Source organism: Nasonia vitripennis, chromosome 5, assembly GCF_009193385.2.
Source record: "Nasonia vitripennis strain AsymCx chromosome 5, Nvit_psr_1.1, whole genome shotgun sequence".
NCBI classification, from domain to species: Eukaryota; Metazoa; Arthropoda; class Insecta; order Hymenoptera; family Pteromalidae; genus Nasonia; species Nasonia vitripennis.
Window position 1 is genome coordinate 21,475,550 of NC_045761.1, and position 14,561 is coordinate 21,490,110.

The 14,561-nt window shown below is 40.4% G+C and overlaps 2 protein-coding genes and 1 long non-coding RNA gene across 5 annotated transcripts; 1 reads left to right on the forward strand and 2 right to left on the reverse strand.

The window, feature by feature from the left end:
* Positions 1–19: 19 nt before the first annotated feature.
* Positions 20–3,238, reverse strand: LOC116417612 (leucine-rich repeat extensin-like protein 1). Of its 2 annotated transcripts, none has more exons than XM_031931536.2 (2): positions 1,615–3,238; positions 20–1,081 (listed from the first exon to the last, which is right to left on the reverse strand). In XM_031931536.2, exon 2 carries the CDS (start codon positions 1,007–1,009, stop codon positions 443–445), a length of 567 nt encoding a protein of 188 aa, XP_031787396.1. In that variant the 5' UTR covers positions 1,010–1,081; positions 1,615–3,238; the 3' UTR covers positions 20–442. The 2 variants fall into 2 exon arrangements, with proteins under 2 accessions (XP_031787396.1, XP_031787395.1); XM_031931535.2 differs by having other exon boundaries at positions 1,459–3,238.
* On the forward strand, positions 3,238–7,125 carry LOC116417613. The gene is made up of 2 exons (XR_004227868.2): positions 3,238–4,770; positions 5,665–7,125. It is a non-coding gene; the product is annotated as an uncharacterized LOC116417613 (long non-coding RNA).
* On the reverse strand, positions 6,530–13,251 carry LOC100124064 (protein TRC8 homolog). Of its 2 annotated transcripts, none has more exons than XM_003426437.5 (6): positions 12,790–13,251; positions 12,081–12,497; positions 11,221–11,588; positions 10,013–10,869; positions 9,158–9,618; positions 6,530–9,011 (listed from the first exon to the last, which is right to left on the reverse strand). In XM_003426437.5, exons 2-6 carry the CDS (start codon positions 12,397–12,399, stop codon positions 8,881–8,883), a joined length of 2,136 nt encoding a protein of 711 aa, XP_003426485.1. In that variant the 5' UTR covers positions 12,400–12,497; positions 12,790–13,251; the 3' UTR covers positions 6,530–8,880. The 2 variants fall into 2 exon arrangements, with proteins under 2 accessions (XP_003426485.1, XP_008207505.1); XM_008209283.4 differs by having other exon boundaries at positions 6,530–9,008; positions 12,790–13,248.
* Between the last annotated feature and the right edge of the window lie 1,310 nt (positions 13,252–14,561).

The following is a 14,561-nucleotide window of genomic DNA, read 5'->3' on the forward strand; positions in this document are numbered from 1 at the left end:
TTTCGTTCTCTTTCTCAACACCGAGCGATGGTGGTAGTGATGGTGATAGTGATGATGTGACGACTGATGTGAGGGGGTGCATTTTGTGGATGCGCGTGTGCGGATATATTCGAATACGTCTACTATACTATTGGTGCTCCCAGAGCCAGCGATCGAGCAGTCTCAGGTATTGCAAGGACATGGTCATGTGGATCTTTCGCACGTTAACCTTCTGACGCGGATCCATAGCTTTGCCTCTCTCGCGCGACTACCTGCGTCAGAGGATCAACCGCTCTGAGATCGGTGCAGGGGTGATACACAGTGAGAATCTATACAAGATAAAGTATATAAAAAAATTAATCGTTTACAGTACACGGCATGACAGAAGCTCGCGGGAAAACAGCCGGAAGCAAGCGCAAACAAAGATACTTAAGATTAAGGAATAAGGCCCAAACGAGTGGAATTAGAAATTGTCGGGTAGGGGCTCGCGGTACTTGCGTCTGCGCAGCGCGTGGTTGACTTTAGTGACGAAGGTGGGCACGTATACCGGCGGCGGAGAGTAGAGAACCTTATTAAGTCTCTCGATGGGCATCTCGGGTAGGGCCCTAGGCGCTGGATACGGTGGGGAGTAGTACTTGGGCCTTGGAGGGGATGGCTTCCAGTTTCCACAGCGTCTGGAAATAGGACAGGGACAGGACTTTTCGAAGGACAGAGGAATACCACGATCAAGGGTCGGGGACTTGGGTGTGGGCACGAGGTGACGGCTGGAGGTCCAGAGTCTGACCGGGCCCGGTTCGCGTGGGGCAGTGGCGAGTTTCAAGGCCAGTGATAGTTCGCGAGGGGTCCGAGTGACGGCGATGTAGGAGACGGGGTAACGGGGACGTGCAGCGGCCAGGAGGAGGGAGCGAGTGTGAGCAGGGGACATGGGAAGGGCCCGGGCCCTAGCGAGTCGCGGTGGTGGGGAGCTGATCAGGGCCAGCTGGACAGGGGAGACCGGAGGGAGTGGGGGGTAGCGACTGGGACGCGGCATGATGTGCGAGAGAGAAAGCGAAGCGATTTGCGAGATTAGAGTTCCAAGAGTAAGCGCACGTCTGTGCTCGTGCTGAAATTAAGAGTTCAAAGCGTTTAGTTTTGCGGCTGGCGGTTGGTTTCGTGCGTGGAAATTATTTTCGAACGATTTAAAAAATTTTTTTTTAATGTAACTGTACGAGCAGTCACGAGTAAAATAAGTATTTAGACACTGATAACAAAAATTCTGCTTTGCAACCGTAGGTACGAAAAGCTTCCGTTTAACAATTTAATATTATGTTCAGGTCAACACGAATTTCAATAACTACGCACTTTCCTGCTCCAAACAAAAAAAAGCCACAATTTTTAAAACCGAGTTCCACGAAGCGCGTAAAAGCTCGCACAGATAACAAACAACACTCCAAGCGTGAAAATCACAGCCACATAACCAAACCAACAAAAACGACGTACATAAGAATTTGAAGAAAAAAAATATATCAACAATTCACACGCGACTCCAAAAGCTCAGCTATCCCGTCTCTCCGAATCCCGCGCGCAAACTGTTACAATATCCACAGAGCCAGCTGTGTCGTCGTATAACAAAATCGAGCTCTCACGCAGCTGTACCTTGATACACACTCGTCTAGGATCGATAAAAAGGCGAACAAGCCGCCGTAAGCGCGTCCGTCGTACTACTGATGCGCGACTCGGACACTGTCCACTATGCGGTCCTTTTCTGGCAGCAGATATGCTTCCGCGATGGCCCGCTTCCAATTAACGAGATTAATGCCCATATAGTCGCTCACGAGGCGCATTATGCGCGAGAGGCGCGCCGATCGAGTTGTCATATATTGCGTAACCGGTATATTGTGGTCGGCAGTCGATTTTTTCTTTTTTCAGATCGATCGGATCCGCGTGGGGTATATAGGTGAGTGTGCGTATGCGGAGATCGATTCAGGAAGAGCCGATGTTGGCGGCGCGCGGAGGTGACCCTATGATGATGATGATCGTGTTTTTTATTTTGCGTTGGTGTGTATTTATAGGTGGGAGTACCACGATGCTGTGTGACAGGAGGTGGGAGTTTAGTTTTGGATTCGGATTATGGAAATCGAGCGATATCGATGCTTCCTGGTGGGAGATTCGTATTGTGTGTTATTGGGAAGAAACGATCAGTCGGCGGAGTTATGCAATTGAAGGTAATTCAAGACTCGTATGGTTTGAATGATGAGAAATTTACGAATTAGTCCGAATTGAGTCTCTGGTAACCATCACGCCTCGTGGATTCGATCAATTACCGAATAGTTTCAAGTACAAAAGGCTCAATCTAGAATACGCGCATTGCTGCCGGAACAATTGGCATAGTGTTGAGACGCTGTATGGCTGCCAGCGGACTGTCAGCCGTGCGATTTGTCGGTTTAAAAAATTAATTTTAAATTGAGCCTGGGAATCGAACTTAATTTCAATCATAATACACCTTCTTATTTAACGATTACTATAATGTAACACAGAATCCTGTAGATGTAGCAGTAAATCATCGTAGTGATTTAGCAGCGATTCAACAGCTGTTGTTAATAACGTAAATCATCAGAAAATTAAGGTATACTTCAAGGAGTGTTATAAATTAATCACGCGATCAATTTATGTGAAAGCTGAATTACTCTAATCTTATTAAACTATAACTGTACTGGTGCATCACGACGTTTATATAAAAGCATAAATAGAGAAGGTGCCAAGTCACTCGATGCGTTGGTCACAGTATACAGTCGCATGTAATAACGGTAGTCATAACCGAGACTTTAATCGCGCGTGTTTTAAGCGACTAAGCACATCCATCAGTTTACACACTTGAGGTCAATGTAACATTAATTCCTTCAGAGGATACACACTTTTTCTGCAGAAAAGCAATTTTTCGATTACCGTAAACGAAAATCTAGGCCACCCTATATAATATTCTTATTATTATGGAATCGCGATAGAGAAAAAGAGCATCTAGAAAATGCCGTAGGTACTTTGTGACGTCGAGGCCGAGAGCGAAGGTCGTGACGGCAGTTTGTGGCTTCGCGTGGAAAAATAGCATAGAGGATTCCTCGGGTATTTGCCCAGCCTTTGACGCATTTCCAATCTCCCGCGAACGCGCCTATCTTGGTCTTAGCTCTTTTCACGAGTAATTGACTTAGCTATTATACGCTTTGCGCGAAGTTTTCACGGTGAAAGGGTGCCGCACTTTCTTTTTGTATTTATTGCTCGATTTTTAGTATCGATAAATTTAACTTAAAAATGATGTAACACTAAGTAGCTTTAAATCATTGATTCAGAGAAAACAATATTCGTATACGTCTTGTACAGTAGACCATAGCAATATACCAGTCTTCGTTCCATGGCCCATGTGGATTACGAGCCGCGAACCTTTATAACCAAAATAGAACTCGCACTCTACTGCTCATGATGAAATTAGCAGCTGATATATACTCGAACGCTATACTCTCATGGCGAATTAAAGGAAACGCGGCGCCTATTACACGTATAGCGAGTTATGATACGCTTATAATTTTAGACAGGCGCGTCAAGTCGATGACGCTTTTCCCGCCTGTTTTGAAAAATATCCCGGCGAGCGGGCGAAAATAGTCGGTTCATTTTTAGCGCTTTGATTTTCCCATTGCGGGGAGTTAGATATCTGAGAAGCGGAATTTTTGACACGGCGCCAAGAAAGCGACGGTATCAAACGATTGGATCTGTCGAGTTTTTCGAGTATCGTTTGCATTTCTCATTATTCATTCACGAGAGATTTGTTTTGAATGAAATTGAACTGTACATGTGTAAAACTATTCTACGTAGCATTATATAATTAATTTTAAAATAGCATCGACGTTTTAAAACAAATAATCATTTACAATAGGTTCATCGATGAAAATCTCTATACCACACACAATATCCGAAGCGCAACAGAAGCCAAAGCGCATAAAGTCTAATCGAAGTCAACGACGCTTCTCTCGTCCCAATTGACCGAAGAATGCGCCGCTTGTTTTTGATCTTCGAGGCATCGCGGGAATGACTAAACGCTTAAATACACCGTCGCGCTGATGCTGTACGAAAGTGGCACTTTGCGCTCATTGAAATCAGTTTGTACACAGACATGCTCGCGCTTTATCACCTCGTCGGGCGTTTGTCTGAGGAGGACATTTTTCCCTCGAGATTACACGTCGCAGTAGTGTTGCTTCATTATCGCAGAATATAGAACGTATGTGGATGTGAGATTGTGTGTACAGCAGGTGGTTTATTTATTTTTTTGACGGTTGTTAGGGCTAATAACGCTACTGTGACATTAATCTTCGATGATCGATAAAAATGCGTAAGCTACATAGATTAGAAACACTTTTCAATATTTCCGAGAAACGTCGCGATAAACTATAATCGCCTAGCTTATACATAGGCGCACTTAATACAAGGGTCGATTAAATTTGCCGTGCTCTTTAAATGCGTGATTCCGCTCACCGCTTTATACCCGTTCTATAAGTGTTCCCATTAACACTTTCATAATCTTCCGACGTCATCGCGCGCGCTACTCGCGTTTTTTTTTCCAGCTCCGGCGAACGCGAGGTATTTCATTGAGATTCGCATCTTTTCAATTTATTTACGAGCCTTTTAACTGGCCTCTCGCTCGTCTCTCAATCGTGAGTGAGACTGGCTTTTATTGAGACAAAGTGAATAACATCGCGCAACAAGATATATGCAAAAAAAAGGGAACAGACAACTCGTCCATCGAAAACACAGCAGCCAATAGAGGTACATCTCTCTTTCTCTCGACTATACACAAAGGCGCCTCCAGCGTCGCATATACATCGATGAATCTCCACAATACCTTCTCCTCCTCCTCCTCCTTCGCCATACATATACAACACACGCTCGTCTCTAATCAACCGTGAACGATCTCACACGTAACTCAATACACATCCTTCTTACCTGCTTTATGGATGTCTATAGGTGTTCTCGAAGCTCCTCTTGTTAACCGATGAATCGGAGCGAGCTGTGTATTTGAGAAACAAACTCGCGTGTTACATACAGTAGAGTATACGAAACTATAAGCTTTTTTGCGCGAAAAGAAAAGAAGAAGAAAACGTTCGCGAAGAGAAAGAGAGAGAGAGAGAGTAAAAGAGCTCAAAGTATATGTGTATGCCCAGAGCGAGTGCACGCGCGCGACTGCCGCCGATCGCGAGCCGCTCTCGAGACTCTCCTCTTTCCCTCACTCTCTTTCTATCTGTATATATGCTTGTGTATAGCAGCTCGAGAGACTCTCTTGTACGATCTCTCTCTCTCTCTCTCTCTCTCTCTCTCTCTCTCTCTCTCTCTCTCTCTCTCTCTCAGCTGACTCAAGGATCGTATATGTGTGTGTGCGCTTTACGTCCTCCGTGACGAGAGTATAGTGTATCTGGAGTTTCTTGTATAGAATGTAAATAGCGATTTTAGAAGATGCAGTTTTGTAATTGGCGAGCTCGCTTGCGCAAATCCGGATTTTAATATAGTAGCTGCGTGTGAATCATTTTGGCTGTCGGGTGGACGGATTTATCGAAGATTTTCGCGGATGTTGCGCGAACCGGCCGCTCTGAAAATTGAATGGAAAATTATTGTGCCACCTAAAAAATATATCAATCACAGTGACATTGTTCCGCTTCTTTTCAGCATAAAGAAGAGACCATTCAATTTTCCTCACGGAAGCTGCGCGCATCTCCCTTATACATATACAACAGCGTCGAAACTTCCACGCGATCGTCCGAGAAGCTGCTGCAGTACGAACCGATCGCATCTTATCCTAGGCAATCGACTGCCGACACACAAGCGCCGGTCACGACCAAAGTGTACGATTGCGCAACCGCGAAGGGTCCGAAGCTTTGTTGAGCATTGAACGTTGAAGGCGGTTATTTTCAACTATATTGTGCACTCCCTCTGCTTTATAGAGAAACGAACGATTTATCATTAATGTAGAAGCACATGGAATTGTTCTTGCGAGAGACGTAGAAGCGCGAAGATTAAATATTCTTGCGTGACTGGATGGTTAATGAGCCGAGAGCAAGTCTTGAGGGTTTGGCGAATTGTCGTTGTGGAGAAGTTCGGAATGTAGAGAGTTGAATCCGTAGATCGACTAGCTGAAATAAAAAAACTACTTTAATAAAAAAAATTAACTGCGCGGTAGAAATATTTTGTTAAAATTAAAAGTAATTAGGTATACCCTATACTTATGGCTTTTTCCATGTAATACGAGATTTGGAAGTTGTCACAGGGTAGCTTCAAGTATGTCCTGGTACACAGACTCTTCTTCAAGTCACGTCTTCCTGTGTTAACAAAGAATTTACGTTTAATGTAGCCGATTTTATGGTTTGTAAAATATAAGATAAATTTTTATGTCTTATCGAAGGTTTTTGCAGGGATGTACAATTACACGCGAGATCATGATCATATTTACGAAAAAAATTTATTGACAGTATCTCAAATTTTTAACACATAGTTTTGGATGTGTGGATCACAGAAATGTAAATAAATAGAAACATTGTCATAAAATTAAGGTTTTAATTTGAGCAATTTACAAAACAATGTCACTTATACGTAAAATTAAACCGATTTATTACCACTAATAAAATTATATTATGAGTTACATCTATAGTAATTTATTTTGTCTATTCATATGACGTTGTTTAACCACTTTAAACCTATCTGTATAGCATGACATTATGAACAGTATAACGCAGCTTTTATTTAATATCGAGTGGTTAACGTGAAGCTGGAATATTTCCTGAAACTATTCACATATTCGTTAATAATTACAAGCACTGAATAATAAATTTTTAATAAAATTATAAATATCGTTTGTACAAAACGTCATAAACAGGTAGCAATCATTAAAAATATAACATTTGTTGGACATCTCCCGAACGTTGTGTGATTAATGGAATTTGAAATGAGCTCGGAAAAACTTGCGTCGAAAGCCGTTTGTAAGGAAGTGCTGAATTTTCGAGTCAAGCATATTTTCCTTTTCTCGTACCTTATACACAGCAGCAGAAAAATTTTACAAAGAAATTGCATACAAAATCTTGTATTTTAATGTACAATTGGCAAGCTCTGAGCATTACGTAAGCTATTATTACATAGTCGTAGAAAAATAATCCTAAATGGAATCCTAGTAGTATCTTTACTAAACATCAAATAACAAACGATTCAAATAAAAGGATTAGTGTGTACTCTGAAAATAGAGAAATTATGTAACGACTGTAAAATTGAATATCAATCAAACGTGAAAATATACGCAGCGAAAATTATTCCACAAAAAGTGACGTTACTATTAGTGTACGATCGGTGGGCAATTTTCTGTTACTAGTTCAACGCAAGTTTTTTTTTAATTATTACAAAGAGATTTTAAAAAATTGTTTCAAAAGAGAAACTTATACAGGACAGAAAATGTATTCAAAACATTTACGTCGAATCTCAAGTTCAAATGCATTAAAAATTTGGTGTATTTAAATTCGTGCTGTAATTTTCACATATGTCTTTTAAGACAACAGCAAATTGGTTGTGCTTTAATCACGGAAAAAAAGCAAACTACGACTGATAAGTCACGGCGATTTCCTGTGAATCATAGATTTCACCATAGTCACATGAAGTACACAATATTCCTATCTTTGAAAACAAAGTGAATCTTCGAGTTATGCTGAAAATTTATTTTCAGGCCGCACAACGAATATGATTTGAAAATAGTTTTGAGAAAGAGTACTCTAGATTTATCCTCGTAAGCCCGTCGATAAACTTTCGGTTGGAAAAAATTCACTGTATATATGTACATATTATTTATCTTTGTAAGATAATAAAAAGTAAGCAAAATGAAAAATGTCTTTGCCAAAAAGTTAAGCTTCTGGTAGTTTCATGCTTTGTTCAAAATACTCATGAATTTGGTAAAAAAAAGAATGTTAATTTGTGATCATATTATATAACAGTTCATCTGTCTATAAATTACGTCTTTATTTGAATAGAACGATCAAATCAGTAAAACACCAGAATTTAACCGTATCTCAATTCCGTATTCTCTTTTAAGATGTTAAACATTTTTCAAACTTTAGCGCTTGTCAGGAAACCGGACGAATCTCCAATTGATCCATGGCTTTGGAAGTAAAGAAGAACGATGTCTTAAGTACGACGTCGTGAAGAACAGGTATTAGAAAAACAATCTATATAATTTACATGCATCATAAACACCGCACTCGACATAACACTACGAGTTAATTTATCGACTGAGGAAAAATAAATTATGCGCTGATTATTAACAGCATTTTACTAGTCTTACACAGAACCTTTTAACTTCTCATTTCTCTTCAACGATAAAGCTATACATTAATTTATTTTCGAAATTTTAATTTGACGATTATTTAGAATCCTGTATATTACAAATTAAAATTGTTTATATAAAGTTTGCAACCATCGGAGCATTGTACTGTTACGTTACTTTTGATTTAAAAAAATATATCGTTGATATTTATGTTACATTTCCTAAAATTGAAAGGAAATTATTTTATAAAGCAACTTTGACATAAACAATTTTATTTGCTCTTCTTCTCACCGGTTATTTACAAAACTTCACGATGTTATCACAAATGAAAGACACCTTAAAATACGCAGAAAAAGATCGAAGCGCATGTAATATTTAGGAAAAAGAAGGTTCATATATTTGTGGTTTTCAAAAGATTTCTCATCCACGTCGTGATCTCAACCCTTAGCGGTTCCCCCCTTCCAGTTTATGTATAACAAGCTTAGCTTCTAGAAAATTTCAAGTCTTGGAATTTCTCAATTACTTCTCATCTTCTTTTTTCATCATTTTTATTTATCACATTTAGTCGACCTGGATGCCCAGCTTCACCTTTCTTCTACAGCCTGCTCTCGTCGTGGATTCGTCGTCGATGGAGAGGTTCTCGGTGAGTCAGAATCGTTCTGCGAGTTCATTTGACTCAGAATGTAGCCACTTGCTTCCTCGCGATCGTTACCTACTGAACAGATTAAACGTGCATTATTTTATCAGAAGCTTAATAATTCATACATTATCAGGCTTGAAGCTATTAAGAGTCAATAACACTTTGAATCTCTATCAGAAAGTGTTGTCCTATCTCTAAATCCTTTACTTAAAAATACCAACCAATCTCGTTATCTCGTTCGCGCTCCTCATTGCGCGGCTGCTCCTCGACGGGTTGAGCCTCGTTGTTATCCCTCTGATTGGGTACCCTGTGCATTATTTCGTGACAGAGGGGACACCGGTCTTGCACATAAAGCCATTTCCTCAGACAAACTCCGTGGAAGAGGTGATTACACTTTGTGATCTTGGCGCTCTCCATTTCCTGGTAGCAAATAGCGCAGACGTCTTGGTGTTCATCAAGCTGTCTTTTGCTCGCTTCGGGTAGCGAGTTAATTTTGTTGACGGCGTGCCGCCGCTTCATAAAGACATCCCAGCCGGCCTTGGCTTCGGACCAGAGGTTAAAGTACGCGTGCACGCACATCATGATTGCGCGGATCGTACCGCCCGCTTCGAACACGAGGATCCAGAAACCATTGAAGAACAGGATTATACCAAAAGCAAACTCCACTGTGTTACCAAAAGATCTGAAATATTGTGCGAATAGATGAGTCTATGTGTAGATAGACTATGCATACATCGATACTAATCAGTAATAAAGGTCACGTTGGACGGACAGCGCGATAACTCAGCTGTTACTACTGCAGCTCAGCTGTTACTACTATTGATTTTTAACGCCAATGCAGGCTAGTGGCTTTATCTGTGTGCGCAAAAAGCGCAGTCGCATGGAAACGTAATGCACAAATGTTAATTATACAAGAAAAACTTGTTTTTTTAAATAAACAAATGATAAAGGAACTTTGCAATTTAATTTGCTGGATATTCATTAAAAGTTTTCTTACTACGTAAAATTTTACTATAGATAATCAATAGACACTCCAGTCTTAATAATTCGAGTCAAAAAAAAAACTGCTGACTCACCTAATGATGTAGATCCAGTTATCGAGATCATCCCAGAAGTTTTTGCGGTAAGCGTCGTAAAGGAAGAGCGAGTAAACGGCAAGTGAGACGAAGACCTTGACAATGACCTCGATGCTGAAGACGGTGACGGCGAGTAACCAAGTACTGATCGTATAGTGAGACCAGAGGAAAGAGAGCAACCAGGCTGGGAAGACGATGAGATAGGCGCAGACGGCGAGGGCTCTTACGTGCCTGTGAAGAGCAGGATTGTGCGAAGCGCTCAGCGACATGAGCAAGGGATTAACGATGCTATGCACGAAATGCAGCACTGCCGTGAACAGAAGACATAGATTCCGGCAGAGCCGGAGCAGTCGATTCTCCTTGTCGAGCGAGGTCAGGCCGGTTTGCAAGGCCAAGATGTAAAAGAGCATGGCGGAAACGGTGCCGATGCTCTTCTCGTCATCTTCGTCGGTGAGCAGTATCCAGTGGAAGAAGCTGCCAATGTAGTGGCAGATGACGGATATGATGCTGGTCATGCCGAGGACCGCGGTGACGGTCTCGCAGCCGTTGACCATGAGCGTTTTAAGCATCGTGTAGTAGTTGAATGATTCGTCACCATAGTCGCTGGAAAGAATCTGAACGACTTGCTCGGCAACACGAAGTATCCAGAAGGTACGCAGTACAGAGGGCACGTGTAGTCGACTCCACTGGGTTTCAGCGAGAGCTGAGAGTCCGTAGTTTGTGATGAAGTTGCGACCGAGCTGATAACCCCGGTGGATCGTCATCCAGATGTTGTAAGCATTGCACCAGAGCACGTACTTGCAGACAGCCAGCGGGATTAGAGCCGCGAAGACTGGGAATCGAGTCATTACGCTTGCCTTTAAAAAAAAAATCGATTATTTTCTATAGTTAACGATATGACGAATTGTTTAAATAGAAAAAGTATCCATTATATATGAAGACAAATGCATGAATAGATGTGGAATACACTGCTAAGATTTTCAGATACAAGTTTCATAATTTCATAGCTGCACTAGTCTTACTTTCAAATATCATGTAATTACATTGTTCATGCTTAACTACCTTTATACTAGTCACTAATTTTAAAAGAGAGAGTCACTGTGAAAATAAATTTTTGCTACATTTTGCCAATAGAAAATTACATAATTAATTTGATAACTGTTAGTTACATAATTGAACACTTTTATTAAAAAAAAAAAGATACTCACAGGTAGAGGCAAAATTCCCACTTGCGATGACAGAGTAAAGCTGTAGATGAGTATTTTTTGAAGATGTGGGTTTTTTGGAGCAAGATGAATGTAACAGTATAAGTGAGCAAGAACGCTTTGAAGTATGATATTTTGAATGATCATTATGCCTGGCCCATTAGACATCAGCTGTGTGAATTGGAGATTGAGAACATCGGCTAAGACACTTCCTCCATCTTCTTTAGAACTTAGGTAAGTGGTAATGGCGTCTATAGTGCTCACATTGGACCAATAAGATACAAAAACAACTCCCACCGATATAAGGTAAAGGTAGAGTATTATGAGCTGTTTTGTCCATAGCATAAAAGTACAAGTAGCAGCTGCACAGCCTGTAAATATGAACAAATGAAATATTTGAAAAACAAAGTAATTATTCTGATAAATTTTGATAAATACATGTTAAGTAAAGAAATGTCTATCTATTAGTTCAAAATTTTCCTTGTTCTCCTGCTTTAAGTCATAATTTTGTTCAAGAAACTATCTTTGAACCAATGGCATTCCAAATTCTCTTTTTCAAATAATTATGCTTGAAACAATGAATATCTTTTATATAGTATACTTGAACTCAAGTCTATAATTACCAAGCTTTTTCAATAATCCCCTGATATTATACTAATGTTCAACAATCACAATTCATTCTTAAGAAATCCATGACAGTTAGTAGATGCATTAAGCTTGAATCCGTATTTAATTGATTAAGAATATTTTACTTTCATCTTCATTTCAACTTGATAAATTTATTAAAAGATTCACAAAACTACAATCTCCCATGCTTAACCTGTCACCCGCTTATCGGCTAATAGAAAAACGCTCTGCCTTACCAAAACAACATGCCAGGAATCTCAGCACTGTCATCAGGAACATATGGTTACAATAACTGGAATAGGATGTCTCATGACTGTAAATTCCAGACCAGTTCTTAGTATTGAACACCAAGTATCCAGCAGTGTCGATAGTCGATTCAATGGCTCCACCATCCTGGCTCTCCATCATGGGTCCATGCTCGGTGCCGTTGAAGACCACAGTCTCCTGAGTCAGTCCTAGTCCAATCCTGAGAAGCTCGTCGATGACAAACAGCGGAGGCACCCTCATGATGACAGTGGCAAAGCTGAAAATCCTCTCCCGCATCCATAGGTCCATGTTGCTGCCAGCTTTCAAGTCAGTGAATGTCAACCACTCCTCTCCGAGCTCCTCTCAGTGCAGTCGAGCTACAAACGTGACGTCCAGCAGTACAGAATCTAGAAGAAGCGCGGGAACAAGACGTCGTGATAATGACAAGCCAGTACTCATAAGTAATACACTTCGATTCCATTCAAATTTCGCGTTCGAGATTATGCTGAGTCTCGCTCGCTCGCTAAAAATACGACGCAAGATGTATGTATACACAGAGCGTTGAGCAATGATCCGCAGGTGCGAATACACAGGCGCGTCGCAAAACAAAAATCAAGTATATATTTAACTTATTAACGCGAGCGAGACGACCAAAAGGGTAAGTGTCTTATAAGTATATAGTTGCGATGAGAGCCTCACCGTGAATCGGCCCCGCTGACGAAACTCTCTGCTCTCGCTGTCCGCGATCGAGGTGAGGAACATTCGCGGCGCCTTTGCTGCACTGCACGCGCGCACACTATAGATATATAACCACGAGCTTTTTTTCTCTCTCTCTCTCTCTCTCTCGAGCTCACAGCGCGGCACACATCGCGAATCCCAAGAACACGTCAGTTGAAATTAAAGATGCAGCAGTATTGGTAACGACGCGCCGGGACAGGTGAGAGAAAGAGTAACGACGACGGAGACGAAGATGTGTGTGTGTGTGTGTATAGGCATATGCGTGTTGCGTTTGGCGATTCCGCGACGACTACTCGGCGAACTTTAGCTCGCTATAGGTGACGTCTGACACTACACTACACTGTTGATGTGCGCATGTGTGTATGGGAGCTTTCCACACGATTGCATCTACTGAGCAGCTGTGCATAGGAGGGGAGGGGAAAGTTCGCGCGAGTTTGCTATGAGGAAAGTTAACATGCAAGCTCAACCCAGAGGGCGTCTTGGTTCCCAGTCCCAAACCCGTGTTAAATGTATATCTATATATATGCTCACGAACACGCTCTAGTGTGTGTGTGTGTGTGTGTGTGTGTATCACGTGACCTAACTCACGCATCAACGCATGCAACTATATGCAAGAGCGTGTCCGTGAGCATATATATAGATATACATTTAACACGGGTTTAGGGCTGGGAACCAAGACGCCCTCTGGGCTGAGTTGCGTGTTAACATTCCTAATTATGGGTGTATTCGATGTTCGATTGGTGAAGTTCTATATATAGTTACCAGCGGTGTCAATCAGTTGCCATGGAACACACTCATTACTGCCAACCTAAATGATTCTTTTTTTTTCGAACGGTTTCGGGTTGGTAACAGTAGCAATGGCGCCGACTTTTTATTACGTATTTGCGAGTATATAGAACTTTCTCTTTTTTTCGTATTCGAAAAGGCTGCAGAGATCCTTATCCTTATTCTCTATAATATCTGCTGCAGTATAATATATAATATTTGCGTAATTTAATACGCGAGCGTGATTGGTCACCTAGTTCGTAGATATAAGAAGCGCGAATTTTTTAATTTAAACTCTATTCATCTATTTTTATTATTGATAGTATATGATTGATAAAATCGATGTTGTTTATAATTGTTCTAGTTAAATTTTGTATTAATATTTTCTAAATGTGCGAGTTATGGCAAAATATACCACATAAAGGTGTTTATTATTGCAATGAATTGAACTGTATCAAGCAGTTGAATCGAGATTCTATAGTATATAACAAGTTTCGCATAATACTTGCTAAATGATAGTGTATCGATTAATTTTCACGGAATGTGCACCTGCAATTTTATCTTTTCTGTTTTTTTTTTAATTACTTTTTTTAACTGCATACAGAGATTATATTCCTAAATGATAATAACTGACTAAATGTTATGCTTTGTTTTTCAAATCAACATCGATTGGTTGAAATTGTTTGCTGCAACAGTACTTTGACAATTTTACACATATACTACCAATTGCTATTTTATTCATTTTATAAGTTATTCATTAGATTTTTTTCCTCATTGATCATTAATATTGAGCATAACTTTATTTTTGTATTTAAAATATAATTAATCCACCTATACACCTAGTTTCTTTTGACATACAAATATCATTTGTTATAGAACCAAAGGAAATATTAAAATAAAGTCTTTAAAGGCCAACGATCCGCAAGTGTATAATATATAATATACTTGATTATCCGTCAGCATGTATA